Below are 20,221 nucleotides of genomic sequence, written 5' to 3'. Positions count from 1 at the left end.
TAGATAGAGCAGACAATTTTAAGCAACTTTCTAATTTACACCTATTATCAATTTGTCTTTGTTCTCTTGGTATCTTTATTTAAAGTATGTATAGGAGATGGCCCATTTTTGATTTAGCACCTGGGTAGCACTTGCTGATTGGTTGGCTACATTTAGACATCCATCAGAAAGTGCTACCAAGGTGCTGAACCAAGAATGGGCTGGCTAATATGCTTACATTCTTGCTTTTTCAAAGAATGATACAAAGAGAATGAAGAAATATTGATAATAGGAATAAATTAGAAAGTTGCTTAAAATCACATGCTCTATCTGAATCATGAACGTTTAATGTTGACCATACTATTCCTTTAAAAATTAAAAGGAATGCATGTTCCCTGTTTGCAGTTTTAAATCATAGCTATTGCAGCCTTGACCATCCCTTTGTTATTGATGTTTGTATTTTATTTTAAAGAAAGCTGGTGATGATACAGCCAATCAGGGGCGCGATCCGATATCGATCGCAGTTTGTGGCGCAAGCGAGGGAACCGGCGTCGCCCGCAGTTTCAGCTCGCAACTCGAGCCATCCCATATAGGTCGCCGTCAGATGCTAACGTGCCGTAAGTCTCACAAACCAGCGATGTCCAGAAATCTGCGTAAGTACAAATTTCTGGCGTCGCCAGTGACTTGCGCCACGTTAGAATCTGCCGGCGCCTATAAAACCTGACTAAAGTCTAAAACACCCGCACTGTCTAACACGCCTCCCTAACATAGCCCGCACTGTCTAACACGCCTCCCTAACATAGCCCGCACTGTCTAACCCTCTATCCGCTATCCCCCCTCACTAGCCTAACAATAAAAATGCTATTAACCCCTAAACCGCCGCTCCTTTACCCCGCCGCAACCTAATAAAATTATTAACCCCTAAACCGCCGCTCCCGTACCCCGCCGCCAGCTATATTATATCTATAACCCCCTAAAGTGAGCCCCTAACACCGCCGCCATCTATATTAAAATTATTAACCCCTAATGTAAGCCCCTTACACCGCCGCCATCTCTATTAAAATGATTAACCCCTAATTTAATCTACCTACCCCGCCGCCAGCTATATTATCTATATTAACCCTAAGTATATTATAGTTAATATAGGTATTACATTATATATATTAACTATATTAACCCTAATTATATTAGGGTTAATATAGTTACTATAGTATTTATATTAACTATATTAACTCTATCTAACCCTAACTAAATTTATATTAAATTAATCTAATTCATTTATAAACTAAAATATTCCTATTTAAATCTAAATACTTACCTATAAAATAAACCCTAAGATAGCTACAATATAATTAATAATTACATTGTAGCTATGTTAGGGTTAATATTTATTTTACAGGTAAATTGTTAATTATTTTAACTAGGTATAATAGATATTAAATAGTTATTAACTATTTAATATCTACCTAGTTAAAATAATTACCCAATTACCTGTAAAATAAATCCTAACCTAAGTTACAAATACACCTACACTATCAATAAATTTAATAAACTACAAACATCTATCTAAAAATACAATTAAATTAACTAAACTAAATTACAAAAAAAAAAAACACTAAATTACAAAAAATAAAAAAAAGATTACAAGATATTTAAGCTAATTACACCTATTCTAAGCCCCCTAATAAAATAATAAACCCCCAAAATAAAAAAAATTCCCTGCCCTATTCTAAATTCAACAAATTTCAAAGCTCTTTACCTTACCAGCCCTTAAAAGGGCCTTTTGTGGGGCATGCCCCAAAGAATTCAGCTCTTTTGCATACAAGAAATACAATACCCCCCCCCATTACAACCCACCACCCACATACCCCTATTCTAAACCCACCCAAACCCCCCTTAAAAAAGCCTAACACTACCCCCCTGAAGATCTCCCTACCTTGTCTTCACCACACCGGGCCGAACTCCTGATCCGATCCGGGCGATGTCTTCCTCCAAGCGGCAAAGAAGAATTCTTCCTCCGGCGATGTCTTCCTCCAAGCGGCAAAGAAGAATTCTTCCTCCGGCGACGTCTTCCTCCAAGCGGCAGCAAAGTCTTCATTCTTCCGGCGGCATCTTCAATCTTCTTTCTTCGCTCCGCCGCCGCGGAGCATCCATCCCGGCCGACTGCTGAACTTGGAATGATGTACCTTTAAATGACGTCATCCAAGATGGCGTCCGCCGAATTCCGATTGGCTGATAGGATTCTATCAGCCAATCGGAATTAAGTTAAAAAAATCTGATTGGCTGATTGAATCAGCCAATCAGATTCAAGTTCAATCCGATTGGCTGATTGGATCAGCCAATCAGATTGAGCTCGCATTCTATTGGCTGATCGGAACAGCCAATAGAATGCGAGCTCAATCCGATTGGCTGATCCAATCAGCCAATCGGATTGAACTTGAATCTGATTGGCTGATTCAATCAGCCAATCAGATTTTTTTAACTTAATTCCGATTGGCTGATAGAATCCTATCAGCCAATCGGAATTCGGTGGACGCCATCTTGGATGACGTCTTTAAAGGTACATCATTCCAAGTTCAGCAGTCGGCCGGGATGGATGCTCCGCGGCGGCGGAGCGAAGAAAGAAGATTGAAGATGCCGCCGGAAGAATGAAGACTTTGCTGCCGCTTGGAGGAAGACGTCGCCGGAGGAAGAATTCTTCTTTGCCGCTTGGAGGAAGACATCGCCGGAGGAAGAATTCTTCTTTGCCGCTTGGAGGAAGACATCGCCCGGATCGGATCAGGAGTTCGGCCCGGTGTGGTGAAGACAAGGTAGGGAGATCTTCAGGGGGGTAGTGTTAGGCTTTTTTAAGGGGGGTTTGGGTGGGTTTAGAATAGGGGTATGTGGGTGGTGGGTTGTAATGGGGGGGGGGGGTATTGTATTTCTTGTATGCAAAAGAGCTGAATTCTTTGGGGCATGCCCCACAAAAGGCCCTTTTAAGGGCTGGTAAGGTAAAGAGCTTTGAAATTTGTTGAATTTAGAATAGGGCAGGGAATTTTTTTTATTTTGGGGGTTTATTATTTTATTAGGGGGCTTAGAATAGGTGTAATTAGCTTAAATATCTTGTAATCTTTTTTTTATTTTTTGTAATTTAGTGTTTTTTTTTTTTGTAATTTAGTTTAGTTAATTTAATTGTATTTTTAGATAGATGTTAGTAGTTTATTAAATTTATTGATAGTGTAGGTGTATTTGTAACTTAGGTTAGGATTTATTTTACAGGTAATTGGGTAATTATTTTAACTAGGTAGATATTAAATAGTTAATAACTATTTAATATCTATTATACCTAGTTAAAATAATTAACAATTTACCTGTAAAATAAATATTAACCCTAACATAGCTACAATGTAATTATTAATTATATTGTAGCTATCTTAGGGTTTATTTTATAGGTAAGTATTTAGATTTAAATAGGAATATTTTAGTTTATAAATGAATTAGATTAATTTAATATAAATTTAGTTAGGGTTAGATAGAGTTAATATAGTTAATATAAATACTATAGTAACTATATTAACTATATTAACCCTAATATAATTAGGGTTAATATAGTTAATATATATAATGTAATACCTATATTAACTATAATATACTTAGGGTTAATATAGATAATATAGCTGGCGGCGGGGTAGGTAGATTAAATTAGGGGTTAATCATTTTAATAAAGATGGCGGCGGTGTAAGGGGCTTACATTAGGGGTTAATAATTTTTATATAGGTGGCGGCGGTGTAAGGGGTCAGATTAGGGGATAGATCAGGTAGATGGCGGCGGTTTTAGAGGCTCACAGTAGGGGGTTAGTTTATGTAGATGGCGGCGGGGTCCGGGAGCGGCGTTTTAGGGGGTAATAACTTTATTAGGGATTTCGGGGGGGGGGGGATCGCGGTTGACAGGGAGATAGACATTGCGCATGCGTTAGGTGTTAGGTTTATTTTAGCAGATCGCGGTTGACAGGGAGATAGACATTGCGCATGCGTTAGGTGTTAGGTTTATTTTAGCAGCCAGTTTAGGAAGTTACGGGGCTCCAATAGTCAGCGTAAGGCTTCTTACGGCTGCTTTTTGTGGCGAGGTGAAAATGGAGTAAGTTTTCTCCATTTTCGCCACGTAAGTCCTTACGCTGCATATTGGATACCAAACTGCGCGGGTTTGGTATACCTGCCTATGGCCCAAAAAACTGCGGGCGACGGCAGAAATATACGCGCGTAACTTCTAGCTTACGCCATATATAGGATACCAAATCCGCGCAATTATTGGCGTCGCCGGCTTTTGCGGGCGACGATTTTTATCGGATCGACCCCCAGATCTCCAGAGCCAATAGAAAGATTGGAAACAAGATTCCCGTTGCTCTTTGTCATGAGAGAGACAGAAGTGATACTGCACATGTCCACAAGGTGTCTCTCTCCTATGGCAGGAAGCAGATGGAAGTATGTTCCCTTTCAACCCAACTGGCTAAAGCTTTAGAGCTTCTGATAGCCTGTATTGCCCTCAGTCCTTTTTTGTTTGTTTGTTTTTATAAAAAGTTTAGGAGTGGGGGGTAGTTGTAACTTGATTTAATTTAAGGAATGCAAAAAAACAAAAAAAAGGAAAATAATACTTTTATTTGTAAATTGTATCATAAAACTATTATAGATGATCTGGAAGTGATGAGTTTAGTTTAAAGGGACCTACATTCATTTTTCTTTTATATTGTGGCAAAAAGAGACTATTTTAAAATGAATTTTAGTTTTGATTTAGACACATGGATATTTCTCTTGTGAGAACATTTTTTTTTAGTTTTTTTATGCTTGTAGTGTGCCAGTCTTGACTAACAGACTAAACTGTCTTTATCAACCAATGAGCAATCAGTCCCAAGGGTCCGTTGTACACAAACACACACTCTGTTTGGATTTAAAAACCAATGTTTTTATACATAAAAGGTATCAGCCAATCATAAATGCATACACGCTTATTCTGTGAATTCTTGCACATGCTCAGTAGGAGCTGGTGACTCAAAAAGTTAAAATATAAAAAGACTGTGCACATTTGGTTAATGGAAGTAAATTGGAAAGTTGTTTAAAATGACATGCTCTATCTGAATAAGGAAAGTTTAATTTTTACTTGAGTGTCCCTTTAAACGGACATGAAACCCATGTGTGTAAAATATGTACTGTATTAAAGGAACATGGAACCCAAAATTTTTATTTCAGGATTCAGATAGAACATACCATTTTAAACAGCTTCCCAATTTAATTCTATGATCAAATTTGCTTCATTCCTTTGATATAATTTGCTGAACGAGCAGCAATGTACTACTCAACAATTGATAGCAAGAGAACAAAGTGCATTTGAAAATAGAAGTACATTTCATGCTCTGTCTGAATAATGCAAGTTTAAGTTTGACTTTCCTATCCCTTTAATATTTTTTTAAAGTATTATTTCATATACTTGATAAAAAAATATGAGTTTTGAGTTTAATGCATCACTTCTGTGTCCTTTAAATGATACAAAATTATTCAACGTATTTTGTTTATCTCTTCCATATAAAATGTATACAAGAAACGTAACTTTACTACAAAAAAAAGGGGGGTGTAATCAGTTTTCTGGGATTATTCCAATTCTTAATTCTAAATTTTTTATTTTCCCCTTATTCTGCTCCAGGTAGTAATCATGGAAGTTCAAGGGTTAAAATCCTTAGCACCAAACCGCATAGTTTACTGTACGATGGAAGTAGAAGGTGGTGAAAAACTTCAAACGGACCAGGCAGAAGCCTCCAAACCTACGTAAGTTTATGTGATTTTACAAACTATAGTTTTCTTCAGTCATTGAAGCAGGTATTTTATTTAAAAAAAAAAGAAAAGAAAATGTCATTCAGAATTTTCAACGGGAATATAAAAGAACACAGGTTTCGCAGAAACATATTCAGAGGCATAACTACAGGGTCTCTGAAATCTCATCTGAGACCAGGGCCACTCTATGGGGCCCACCTTTCAACCCCTGCAAAACAAAGTGTAAGGAACGTGTATGGATTTTCCTTTACAAATATGGTGGCAAGGTCTCCAAGATGGCTACTACTGTATTTTTATACATAAAAAAATGGCCACTCTATTTGTCCAGGAAGGCTGTGCCAGAGCATATCTTCTTGTGCAAACTTACTAAGGAAGAAGGAAGTATGACTCACTAAAAGGCATCTCCAAATTTGAGGAATATGGGTGTCTGTTATTAATCCTATATGCTGATGAATTATACAGTTAGGCGATTTGATTCTTTGGAAAGGGTACTGTTGAATTAGGGGGGGGGTAATTAGTGTGCTGGGGTTTTCTGCTGTTGCACATTTTATTTAAAGGGACAGTCAAGTAAAAATAAAACGTTCATGATTTAAATAGGGCATGTAAGTTTAAACAACTTTCCAATTTACTTTTATCACCAATTGTGCTTTGTTCTCTTGGTATTCTTAGTTGAAAGCTAAACCTAGGAGGTTCATATGCTAGTTTCTTAGACCTTGAAGGCCGCCTCTAATCTGAAAGCATTTTGACAGTTTTTCACCATTAGAGGGCGTTAGTTCATGTGTTTCACATAGATAACATTGAGCTCAGGCACGTGAAGCTCTTATGAGCCAGCACTGATTGGCTAAAAATGCATGTCTGTCAAAAGAACTGAAATAAGGGGGCAGTTTGCAGAGGCTTAGTTACAAGGTAATCACAGAGGTAAAAAGTATATTAATATAACTGTGTTGGTTATGCAAAACTGGGGAATGGGTAATAAAGGGATTATCTACATTTTTAAAGAACAACAAGTTTGGTGTTTACTGACCCTTTAAAGGGGCATAGCCCCCATTTTTTTATTACATGATTTATATTGAGCGTACAATTTTAAACAACTTTCCAATGTATTTCTAGAGAACAAATGCACTACTGGGAGCCAGCTGAACAGATAGGTAAGACAATGACACAAGGCATATACTGTATATGCAGCCACCAATCAGCAGCTAGCTCACATCTCCTGAGCATACATAGGTATGCTTTTTTAACAAAGGATACAGAGAGAACTAATCAAAATAGATAATAGAAGTAGATGGAAAAGTTGTTTAAAATGATATGCTCTGTTTGAATCATGAAGGAAACTTTTTGTGTTTCATGTCCCTTCAATTATGTAAAAAACTTGTCAATATATTTTCATTATTTATTCCTTGTGATTTACAAATATATAAAAGGAAAAAAAAGAAAATGCTCTAGTGTGTTAGATCATTTTACTATTGCACTATTAATTGTATTTAACTATGTGGTTAACCCTTGCAAAGGCATTAAACACATAGTTTAAGTCATCTCCAGAGAAACAATGCACTACTGTGAGCCGGGTGAGCATATCTGGTGAGCCAATGACAAAAGACAAATTGTGTAGCCACCATACACCAGCTAGTTACCAGTAGTGCATTGCTGCTAATGAGAATATGTACATATGCTTAAAAAAAAAAAAGAATACCAAGAGAACAAACTTTCCTTTCCCTTTAAAGGGATACTGAACCCATTTTTTTTCTTTAATGATTCAGATAGAACATGCAATTTTAAACAACTTTCTAATTTACTCCTATTATAACATTTTCTTCATTCTCTTTGTATCTTTATTTGAAAAAGCAGGAATGTAAGCTTACGAACCGGCCCATCTTTGGCAGCTAGGTAGAGCTTGCTGATTGGTGGGTAAATGAAGCCACCAATCAGCAAGTGCTATCCAGTGTCTGAACCAAAAATAGGCTAGCTCGTAAACTTTACATTCCTGCTTTTTCAAAAAGAGATACCAAGAGAACAAAGAAAAAAATTATAATAGGAATAAATTAGAACGTTGCTTAAAATTGCCAACTGTATCTGAATCATGAAACAAAAAAAATTGGGTTCATTATCCCTTTAACTAAAAATGTATGGGCTTTCCATTTCCGAGAACTGAAAGCAATCACTGTAGATTTCACAAACCTGACTCTTATCTGTCTGGAATTGGTCTCAGTAGAGGTGATAAAACAAGAAAATGCAAAACAATGCAAGTTTGTCAAATAGAATTACAGTGCATAGCCTTCTATACTCCAGTTACAAGTCTGTGACAAGTGGCAGGGTGAGTCTGGCTACTGAAAAACAAATGCAGCAAACACAGCATTATGTTTTAACATAAACTTGTATGTTAATTTATTGCAAGACTACAATTTCAAAATCTATCTTAATATTAGTTGTGTGCTTGTTTATATACAGCTATAGGACTGAGCTTACTGGAAAGGCACTCTGCAAGTAAAATTTGTGAATGTCCTTTCTCCCACCCCTGATTGTTTAAAGGGACAGTCTAGTCAAAATTAAAAGTTAATGATTCAGATAGGGCATGCAATTGTAAACAACTATCCAATTTACTTTCATCATCAAATCTGCTTTGTTCTCATGATATTCTTTGTTGAAAACTAAACTTAGGTAGGATCATATGCTAATTTCTAAGCCCTTGAAGGTCACTTCTTATCTCAGTGCATTTTTACAGTATTTCACAGCTAGACAATGCTAGTTCATTTGTGCCCAATAGATAACATTGTGCTTAATCCCGTGGAGTTATCTATGATCGGCTAAAATGCAAGTCTGTCAAAAGAACGGAGATAAGGGGGCAGTCTGCAGAGGTTTAGATACAAGGTAATCACAGAGGTAAAAAGTATATTACTATAACAGAGTTGGTTATACAAAACTGGGGAATGGGTATTAAAGGGATTATCTATCTTTTTAAACACAAGACTGTCCCTTTAAAGGGAAAGTATGCACCAATTTTCATATAACTGCATGTAATATACACTACTATAAAAGAAGATACTGATCTAAAAATCCAGTATAAAACCTTTTTAAAAACTTACTTAGAAGCTCCCAGTTTAGCACTGTGGATGAGGTTTGGCTGGGACACACAGTGAATAGCAGACACTTCCCCCTTCCCTAAATATGAAAAGTCAGATTAGACAAACAGGAGTCTGTAAATGCGTGTATACATCTGATTCATTGGGGCTTGGTTAGGAGTCTGAAAATCAGCACAATGTTATTAAAAAATAAGCAAAACTATAAATTGTTACAAAAACACTCCTGGGTGGGCTATACAAATGGATAATCTACAAAACATTTATGCAAAGAAAAATCTAGCATACAGTATCCCTTTAATGTGGAGACCAATTTTAAGAGGGTTGGTTTTACAGATTTACATGATTTTCCTTTATGCTTAGGGATGCCATATTGTCGCTTTAAAAGAGAACCCTTATAGAAAATACATAAGACATGGTTCACACAATGAAACAATTTCAAACCGTTCCTTTAAAAGGCCACTAACATATGTATTTATTATAAGGGTCCTCTTTTAAATTGGCTATGCAGCAGCTTGACTGACTTCTTTTTTGTTAGTACTATATATTTTGTTTTACAGTCGTATGATTTTGGTTTTAAACAGCATACACTATGTGATTCCCTCTCATTCTTTTTCAGTGTACATTTCATTGTGTGTAATATAAAGCTGGGTATGATTCTACTGGAAGTATAATACATATGTATTTATAGTTGTGACACACTGTTAATTAACCTTTGTTCCTGTTGTTATTGTGATTTATAGTTTAGAAAAACAATAGCTTCCACATTATGCCTCTGCAGTTCTTACAGGAAGGATTACACGTGTGTGGTGCTGTTATAAAAATAGTGGAATTAAATGCATTTGAAATGCTGAAATATTTATTTTACATAGGTGAAACAGGTGTTTTATTATGATGAAATACATGATTTTAGTCAAAAATGGTAATCAGAATGTAATTAGCAGTTTGGTTATTTCAATGCCATATGACTTGCCGTTCATTGTAATAAATATCAGGTAAAGCAACAGGATACAAATTTGTATGTTGACATTTTCAAGTCATAAAATGAGAGAAATTTATTTGAGTCCATATTTTTCAGTTACAATTTAACACAAACAAAATCTGGTGAAAACAATTAGCTCAGAGCTTAATAATGACACTTTGTTTGCATTTTCAAAGGTTAATATTCATATTTTAGTAGCTAACATTATTTTTATCACAGCATAATGTTGGTTTTGTTTTTTCAAACATACAGACATGAATAATAAAAAAAAGTAAATATGAAAATGAAAAATAAAATAAATAGTTTGGGTACTTTCACTTTACAGAACTTCACTTTACAGCGCTTTACGAATACAGCACCAATATGGAGCTGAAGTTCAGCCTGCAAGAATTTTGAAACAGTGCTATACTCATTGTGAGATTGCATTTTGTTATCAGTTCCATCTATTTACAGCATTGCAGTGCACTTTGTGTCTCAGTGTTGTAGACTGGCATATTTTACTACAGTAATTGTCACTATATTACAGGTAATGTACAGTTTTTATTGAATACTAATTTAAAGGGACACTCAAGTTAAATTAAATTTTCATGATTCAAATACAGCATGTAATTTTATACAACTTTCCAATTTACTTCCATTAAAAAAAAATGTGCACAGTCTTTTATATTTACACTTTTTGAGTCACCAGATCCTACTGAGCATGTGCAAGAATTCACAGACTATACGTATATGCATTTGTGATTGGCTGATTGCTATCACATGGTACAAGGGGAGTGGAAATATACATAACTGAAATTTGTTATAAAAAAATCTACTACTCATTTGAAGTTCAGACAAAGTGCTATTGCGTTGTCTTGTTATCTTGCATTTGTTGATTATGCAAATCTAATGTGTTGACTGGTACTGTGCTGTGCTAGTGTTAAACTAAACATAGCACTATTGCACCCCTAATATTTGTTAGTTCAAACATGTTTTCAAGTTTTTAAACACACTGGCAAGTGAAAAGAAAGCTAAAACCGCCTTGTTTCACTTTAAGGCGGATTTCACTTTACAGCGGGGCTCCGGTCCCTAACCTGCTGTATGAGAGAGGTATACCTGTATCCTATCTTAGTTGCATATCTTCTAGGACTAATTTTGAATACATTATGTTATAACTTTAATCACAATATACAGGTAACATAATTATTTGTATATTAAGGTATAATATTTTCTATCATGTAGTTAAAATGTAAGATTTTCATTCTACCACTATAAGCATATCTATTTTAAGGAGTAACTAATATGAATATGAATTTCACTGAGTAATAAAAAAATCGATACAGTTCGATTGCAAATTATATTTTGTATCATTATTTTATTTAAATTTGTCCTTGAAAATGAAAATATAAAGTTTATAAATTCTTAGATGAGTTTATGAGTTTACTATTATGAGCTCAAAATGATATTCACAACACTAAAGTAGTTATTAAACAATTTACGGATATTTTTTTCCCCCCAGGAATAACAATTTTTATCATTGCAGAAAAAACTGCTTTTGCTGTACTTCATTAATACTCTGTAATTTTGATTAATATAACATTTAAATGGTAAATTTATTGCAGTTTAATTACATTTATTTTGTGTTTCAAGAGCCCGAGGCAAAAGCTCTCTTACCCAAAATGATATAAACATCAAGGGCATAATCCTTAAAGCTCTCTGGTCTGATGAGAGTCTATAAGATGCCTCATCGGTATTATGAGGTGATTGTTTGAAGGCAATTTTATAGATACATAAAATCCACATTTTTTTCTTCCATTATTCAGATAGCACATACATTTTTAACAACTTGACTTTTTTAATCCTTTTATAAATGTTAGCTTCATTCTCTTGATATTCTTTATTGAAGTAAAGGGAGTTCACTAATATTCTTTTTGTGAAAGAGAGACACTTACTAAAGCTAAATTAAGATGCAGATTTCTCTCCATGCCATTGAGTTTTTGAGAATTAGGCCCGTAGAAAGTTTAAGGCTATTTTGTTCCCTGAAACTTCTACAGAATTGTTATCTATCATAAAGTATTGTTTTTTTTTTATACATTTCTAATATAATTGTGTATCTGTTAAAGGGACACTGAAACCAAATTTTTTCTTTCATGATTCAGATAGAGCATGCAATTTTAAACAACTTTTTAATTGACTCCTATTATCAATTTTCTTCATTCTCTTGCTATCTTTATTTGAAAAATAAGGCATCTAAGCTAAGGAGCCAGCCAATTTTTGGTTCAGACCCGGACAGCACTTGTTTATTGGTGGGTGAATTTATCCACCAATCAGCAACCACCCAGGTTGTTCACCAAAAATGGGCTGGCTTCTAAACTTATATTCTTGCTTTTCAAATAAAGATACCGAGAGAATGAAGAAAATGTGATAATAGGAGTAAATTAGAAAGTTGTTTAAAATTGCATGCTCTATCTGAATCAAAAAATTGGGTTCAGTGTCTCTTTAAACAGAGTAAAATTTCCAGTTTCAAACTACTTAAAATTTTCATAACAAATTACTTAAATGGAGATTCCAGTCAAAATGTAAATGCACATAGATTAATTAAATCTTTAATTAGAAACAGATTTGCAATATACAGTACATGTATTAGCATAAATGCTTCTAGTAAACGTTATCACTGTTTTAGTGTTAACATTTTTCTCTGCACGTGCATATGAAGTGTAGCTAGATATCCTCAGTGCACCAGCATTTTAAATACTGCACCTGCTCGGAGTGCCAGTGGGGCTTTTATCATGTCAGCAATTAACAAACTGAGCCATTATCAGATGATACAAACACCTTAGATTCCAATCCCTTTAACAATGTTCTTGTACAACGCGTTTCATTTAAGTAACATTGTCCCACACACTCCTGCAGCTAATAGTGTATTTATTTATAACATCTACATGTGAATGGTAATATCTAATAAGAGTCATGAGACGCGGAATCTGTTGGCGCTCTACAAATAAACGATAATAATAATAATAATAATAAAAATAATAATAATGAGACAGACTTTTATGTTAAAGTGAAAGTCAACCCTAGTGTTTGTGAAACACTAGGATTGACTATTGAAACAAATAAAGGGGAATTTCATTCATAACATACTTCATGCAGAAAGCTCCTTTATTTTTTTCAAGCGATCACCGTTCTTAGCTGCTCAGGCAGCCCACGGCAGAAATTTATTTTGCTAAGAGGTGACATTTTCACCTCTTAGCAAATAGCACGTGGGAAATCCAGCTCCCAAGAGTGCCAAACCGGATTTATCACACGGCTATTGGCTAAGAGTTGAAAACGTCACCTCTAAAGCAAAACAGCGATCTGCCTTGGGCTTCCTTAGCAGCTCAGAACGGCGATCGCTTGAAACAAATAAAGGAGCTTTCTGCATGAATGAACGTCCCCTTTATTTGTTTCAATAGTCAATCCTAGCATTTAAAAAACGCTAGGATTGACCTTCGCTTTAACTGCAAGACAACAAAGTTAAACTTTGTTTCATTTTCTACCACTAGAGGTGCTCAATTATTAAATGCCAGACGGGCAAGGTTCACTTTTGGGAAACTCATCCACCCAGCATCGCAGCAAGCAGGCAGCATCTGCAGCTTCACAAATGGGGCCCTTTATGTTACCCAACACAGGGCTAGAATACAAGTGGCGCACTAATGATAGCTCGGGACGCCATAAGCAATATCGCTGGACCGCACTAATATTAGCGTGCAACTTGATATTACACGTCCATGGTAAATCCCATTTACCAGAGAAAGGTTAGTGAGGTCAACATTGTTCTAGTGCAGCAATAGGGAACCTAGGCCCTCCTGATGTTTCAGAACTACATTACCCATTATGCTTAGGCATTCTGAAGTCCAGTTGAGTATCATGGGAAATGCAGTTCTTAAACATCTGGAGGGCCAAGGTTTCCCATCCCTGCTGTAGTGTAACCTATACCTTCAATGGATATTGTGAACGTGCAGAATTGAGGTGATATTACAAGTTGAAAGTTATAGGTTACGTTTAAGCGCAAGCTGAAACTGCTCTAGGATATTTAGTGAGACTTGAGACCGGAAGTAGAGTGTAAGGGTTAAAAAAACAAAAACAAATTACAAAACACATTAAAATAAAGTATTACACTCATATACACATTTTAATAAAAAATATTTTAGTATTGATAAAAAGGTTTTAAAAAGGTTAAAAGGGGATTTGGTATTTTGGAGTGTGTATATACAGTATGTGTATATGTATATATATATATATATATATATATATATATATATATAATTGTATATCTATATCTATATATATATATATATATATATATATATATATATATATATATATATATATACATATATATATATATATGAAATTCCTATGTTATTCCCTTTTATTTAAAAAAATAAATAAAAATAATACATACATATATATATATATATGTATATATATATAAACAAACTATTAGACATAGAAGAGAGAAATAGTATATTTTATAAAGATAGGGATTTCAGCACTCTTTTTATTGCTCAGCAGGTCACCAGGGGGAGAAATGTATCCACCACATATAATAAAGGAACGGCAGTCAAAACAATGCTATAATACAGAGACATTTATTAATGTCAGATAGAAAATGTTGGATGATTAAGTGATGCCTCACTACATAATAGAGAAATACCTATGCAAGTATTTCTGTAATTTAACAAATAATGGAAGATGGGTGCTTAGCCCCTAACATCAATACACTAAACATTGCAACATAAGTTTAGCCCCATATAAACTGGGTTGTTACAAAGATAAGAGGACTTATATGTAGCAGTATATATAGCAAAGTACGGCCAAGTTACAAACTATGTGGCAAACTTTTATAGTTCAGCACTGGTAACAGGTTAACCTCTCAAGTATGGTCATATATTTAGAGGTTGGCGGGGTAAGAACATCCTCTTATAACCTGCTTCAATTTAAGCTGCAGAGCCTCATAAAGGAAATGCAATACTGGTGTTTCATCGTATAATGCAAACAGATGCAGTGATATGGAGCATGAAAAAGTATCCTGACGCACGGACTACAACTGTTCAGCAAACTCAACTTTCATTATGCCAGGTAAAGCCCCAAATGAGAAAACATAATTCGGGGGGGTGATACCTCTTTACCGATCTGTCCCGGTCAGCATACACTGTGCTGTGTCTTTGGCGTGTTTCCATAAAACTTTGGGAAAAACAGCTGCGGCTTTAGTGACTCTTTTTAGTAAGTCCGGTCTATTACAAATTTCCACCGGGTTGGAGTATCCTCAACTCTCATGGCTTTCAAAACTTTGGCGATTTCAACCAGCAGGTTGCTGAAACAGGTGTGCTCTGTTCCTTGCACAGTCAACGTACATTTTGCCCCACAATGCTTTGTGATTATCCGGGGCCTTGTCAGGACTGTTTTTTACAGGTACATCCACCTTCCTTATTAAGTCACATAACAAGGGGGTGACTTTTAATACAGATTATAGTTTTACGTGCTAAAGAAGTGTTTAGTACCTTTAAATATCTTTGTATACAACTTAATCAAACAAAGATGTATAAAAAAGCATACCATTGAGCGCCGTTCTCTCTATGGCGATTGCCTTCCCCCCAATATAAATCAGACTATTTTTCTTTATTTTTTTATTTTATATAAACAAGTTGCAACAACTTAGTTGAAGAGCGAAACCAACAAATTTTATTATTAGAAAATTAGATACTGTTAAATTCTCTTTAAAAATATAAATATATATATATAATCCGACACAGCGCTAGTTCTAAATTGCGAACCCCAATGCGTGTTACGCATATTTTATATTCTTATGCTCTTCACATAATGTTCTTTTTATTATTATATATATATTTTTATATACATCTGATACTGTTCATGTAAAATATATATCTATAGGAATAGTAATACACAGTAGAATAATACACTCTCACCAACTTGAATCAACTGCCTGGGTGCTATAAATGTGAGCACACACAATTCATATAATCAAATAAGCACTCACTGGGCTTCAGTCATCTGTTAAAAAAAAAGCGTGTTTTTTTGTGACGTTTCGGGACAGCACAGTATCCCTTCCTCAAACATTGTGTGAAAAATCCAAACTGATATAGGCAAATCCCTAATACCATAGGTGGGGTATGAGGGATTTGCCTATATAAGTTTGGATTTTTCACACAATGTTTGTAGTCTGAGGAAGGGATACTGTGCTGTCCCGAAACGTCACAATAAAACTTTACTTTTGATTGAACAGATGACTGAAGCCCAGTGAGTGCTTATATTTTTATTATATCTATAGGAATAGGTGGAAAGGTATATATTGAAATATGTATTTACAATAAAAAGTAGATTGTTCTGTATGGGAAGAACATTGGAATTTTACATTTTCATAACTAAACAGTTGGGTTAGCGTGCGAGTATAGGTGTTAGGTTTTTTTTCTTCCAGTTTGTGCTCTCCATTAACTTCTATAGGGAGAAGTTAGCATAGTCTCGATAATTTGTTAGCACGCTTCAGGTTTAGCTCATGTGCACATTCTTTACTTTCAACTTGTAATATGCATGCTACCCGACACAAGCAAAAGGCCACCATTTAAATTTGCCTCCATTCATCATATAGCCCCAAGTGTTTAGAGTAAGTTCATACAAAATGTGTTGTATCACTTGACCAATCATCAATATATACACCAGTTGCTTTAGGTAGCTCAGGCTTACCTTAACGGGACAGTAAAAACCTTGTAATTACAAGACATTTGGGTTGTGTTGCTATAGAATAATATATTAGTCAAATCTAAGGGGTAGTTTTACACATAGTGCGAGTGGACATGATACAATGAAGCGTATCATGTCCACTGCACATCGCCCCCTGCAGATTCGTGGCCAATAGGCCACTAGCAGGGGGTGTCAATCAACCCTATCGTATTTGATCAGGTTGATTTCTGTCCGCGGCCTCAGAGCAGGAGGACAAGTTATAGAGCAGCGGTCTTTAGAAGACTCGCACTGAAACAGGGGCATCAAGCTTCATACGGAGCTTGATAAATCGTCCCCTAAAAGTTTTAGAACAAATTAACATCCTTTTTTACTGCAACTATTTATCAATAGCCAAACTCCACCATTTACCTTATTTGGAGAAGCCAATCAGGAGTTTAGTCTGCAGACAACAAGGCTAACTATGGCCTAAATTTTAGTATAAAGTACATTGTTTTGCAATCGTTATCGGCTAAAGCCAATTAGGGACAGATATGTAGCAGAATTAGCACTGATAAGTCAGCAGAATTAGAAAATCCTCAATTTTCAAAGCTAAGTTACATGAAAAGTAGACAAAATAAATAATGAAAATAGTTTACAAAGTTGTTTCATTTTATTTTATATAAAAGTGTTTGCTGTCCCTTTAATAAAAATAAATAAATCTGGACTTGATTAAATAGTTTACCGTGTACAAAGTAGTGTTTATTTTAGATTGTAAACAGCAGCTAACATTCCATTTAGGACACCATACACCATTTTCTTATTGGCAATCAAGTCATGTTGCCAGCAGGTGTGATCCCTGCTTGTCACTGTGCTGGGGGCGTAATTACATACTAATCATGCAAAATAGTGCTTTGGTGTTATTTTGAGAATTTCCCTTAAACCAGCAATTCAAATTAAGGCAATTAACATACAATTTATTCTGTAAAGGGATGATAGAAAGTTGGACTTGTGTTTTATGGGTTTTATAAGAGTTTTGTGTAGAAGCATTGCATTTTCAGAGTTCAGTCCTAAGAGAATTCTGGTAACACACAAAATTGTACTTAAAACAGTTAAAGGGATAGTCTAGTCAAAATTCAACTTTCATGATTCAGATAGAGCATGCAATTTTATTAATATTATATTGCAAAATTGTTTTACATGAATAACTAAACATTTTATATTAAAATCTCAAGTTGTCTTAGTGTCCCTTTAAGTATTATTTTCATTGGATGACTACTCACCTGGAAGGCATCAGACACTTAACTTGATAAGAACCATCTAGATGTTTCTTTATGTCACAATGTCTTAGGTTTTAACCCCTTAACCCAAAGAACTACATCATGCAGTACAAAACCCAAGGTACCGCATAACATAGATCTACATCTGATATGTTTGGCGACCAAGCAGTCTTGGTTGTCAAGTAACAACCGAGACTTGCTATTTGTGGGCTTCGGGTATCTGCCTTTATATTGTAATGGAGCACAATCAGTACTCCATTACCATATGAAGCCAGATTGTTACAGACAGTGACCCTGTTTGTTTCACTGTCTGTAACGATCATCCGTTGGTGCCGGTGGGAGTTGTGGGAGGGATGGCAGAAAGTGGGTGGGCAGCCCAGCAGGGGAGGAAGGACCCTACACTACAGAAACTAAATTTTGAAGGGAGAGGGAGAAATGGGTTGCTACACTACAGAAAAGGGGGAAATCAGAGGGGGGCTATATAACTATAGAGGGGAAAGGGTCCCCCTAAACTACAGAAATAAATGATAAATAAATAAAATAAAAAATATACTGGGTACTGGCAGACAGCTGCCAGTACTTAAGATGGCTGCTACTAGTGAGGGGGGGCATTAGAGAGCTGTTTGGGAGGGATCATGGAAGTGGGAGGGTTGATGAAGAATCCCTACACTGCAGAATAAAATAAAATAAATAAAGCCCTAAACTGCAGGTGCCATTACAGCGTTTCTATAATGATAAAAAAAATCAAGTCCTATTACAGCATGATATTGGCTAATGTTATAAAAAGCAATCTGCCCTATCTATAGCTGAGCATATACAGTATATCCAGAAATGTGGTTACTCTTAGTAAATTGATTTTCTAATTGAGTTCTTATAATACTAAAGAAACAATGTTTCAGATGTTTTAGAACAATTGAGATTGAAAACCCCCAAATTCCCTATAGCAGCTGGAACTGCTTATTACTAAATCAAGAGATAATGCAGTTATACCTTGATCTCTTTGTTCTGCTTGATAATGAGTTAAACACATTTATATGTTTTATTACTCTATTTAACACCATACTGTATCCAATACTTATAAGTCAAATTTGCTCGTCTAAGTGATATTATCTACTCTTCGGAAAACATGAGCATACCAATTCAAAACAATGCGAATGAGAAAAAAAAAACAATATATAAAGATTATTACAATAGATTGTTTCTAATTGAGGAAGGCTTTCTGTTTGAGTCATATATATATATATATATATATATATATATATATATACTGTATATTGTAACCACTATCAGCAGCTGTATCTTATTTTCTTGAGAAATATCACACTCAAATATATAGGGGTCGATTTATCAACCTCACCTGCCTACGACTGCAGGTTCTCACAAGAGAACCTGCATTCCGTATTTAACAAGCAGCGGTCATCAGAACGCTGCTTCCCTACCCTTTCGCCAACCTTTTAGGTTGGCAAATTTCAATCTCCCCGGTCTCGTCCGACTGGGGAGATTGACAGCTCCTGCTCATGCATTATTGGCTGTGCGCTAGCAGGGGGCGGCATTGCACACTAGTGCAAAATAGCGCTTGTGTGCAATGCTGAATTCCGGCAGCGGAATTTAGCCCCTGTCCGCCTCAGCTTGATAAATGGACCCCATAATGTAAGGTCCTGCAAAATGTACTGGTGTTTAGCCATTTTGTTGGTCACACATACACACACACAAGTAACATACAGAGAGTTGTATATCGTTGCTGTAAACGGCAGAAGTTGCTCCTTCTATTGGACTCCCATGTGTCTCCAAGTAAAGGTTTGACATTTGTCACCACAACCCAGTAAAATGGGCTGAGCTTGTAGGTAAATCAGATCTACTTATATTATCGCTTTCTTTACACACGGAAGCTTCCTTATCTTATCTCAGTATGTATATAAAAACCCAATAACCAGAGAGAACAATTGAAAATTAACATTTTATTGCTTATCTGTCTTATCCCTCTAGTAGTGCATTTTTTTTCCCTGTTGGCTATAGCTATACTTAATTACTATTTACGACAGTTAGTAAAAATTAGCATTGTTTTGCAGTCCAGAATGTAGGTGTTCTTGTAGTGATAAGCAATTGTGTAAAATAAAGCAAAGTCAGTTATCAAATCACAAGAAAAGTAGTGTGTGTGTGTGTGTATATATGTGTGTTTATATGTGTGTATATATGTGTGTGTGTGTATATGTGTGTTTATATGTGTGTATATATGTATGTGTGTGTGTGTGTGTATGTGTATATATGTGTGTGTGTGTGTATGTGTGTGTATATATGTATGTATGTGTGTATATGTATGTGTGTGTGTATATATCTATGTGTGTGTATATGTGTGTGTGTGTGTGTGATATATAAATAATAGAATACTCCCAGCACTGTTTT

The 20,221-nt window shown here is 35.4% G+C and overlaps 1 protein-coding gene across 7 annotated transcripts in view; it reads left to right on the top strand.

Moving 5' to 3' along the window:
• Positions 1-20,221, top strand: part of CADPS (calcium dependent secretion activator) — a 943,138-nt gene that overhangs the window by 336,259 nt on the left and 586,658 nt on the right. For all 7 annotated transcript variants that reach the window (XM_053720994.1, XM_053720992.1, XM_053720993.1 and 4 more), the window contains exon 6: positions 5,653-5,774. In XM_053720994.1, coding sequence (XP_053576969.1) covers positions 5,653-5,774 — 122 coding nt within the window. The remainder of the gene's footprint in view (positions 1-5,652; positions 5,775-20,221) is intronic.

The sequence above is a fragment of the Bombina bombina genome, chromosome 7 (assembly GCF_027579735.1).
Source record: "Bombina bombina isolate aBomBom1 chromosome 7, aBomBom1.pri, whole genome shotgun sequence".
Lineage (NCBI taxonomy): Eukaryota > Metazoa > Chordata > Amphibia > Anura > Bombinatoridae > Bombina > Bombina bombina.
The sequence above is the reverse complement of the archived record's forward strand: the minus strand, read 5'-3'. Positions and strand labels throughout refer to the sequence as shown.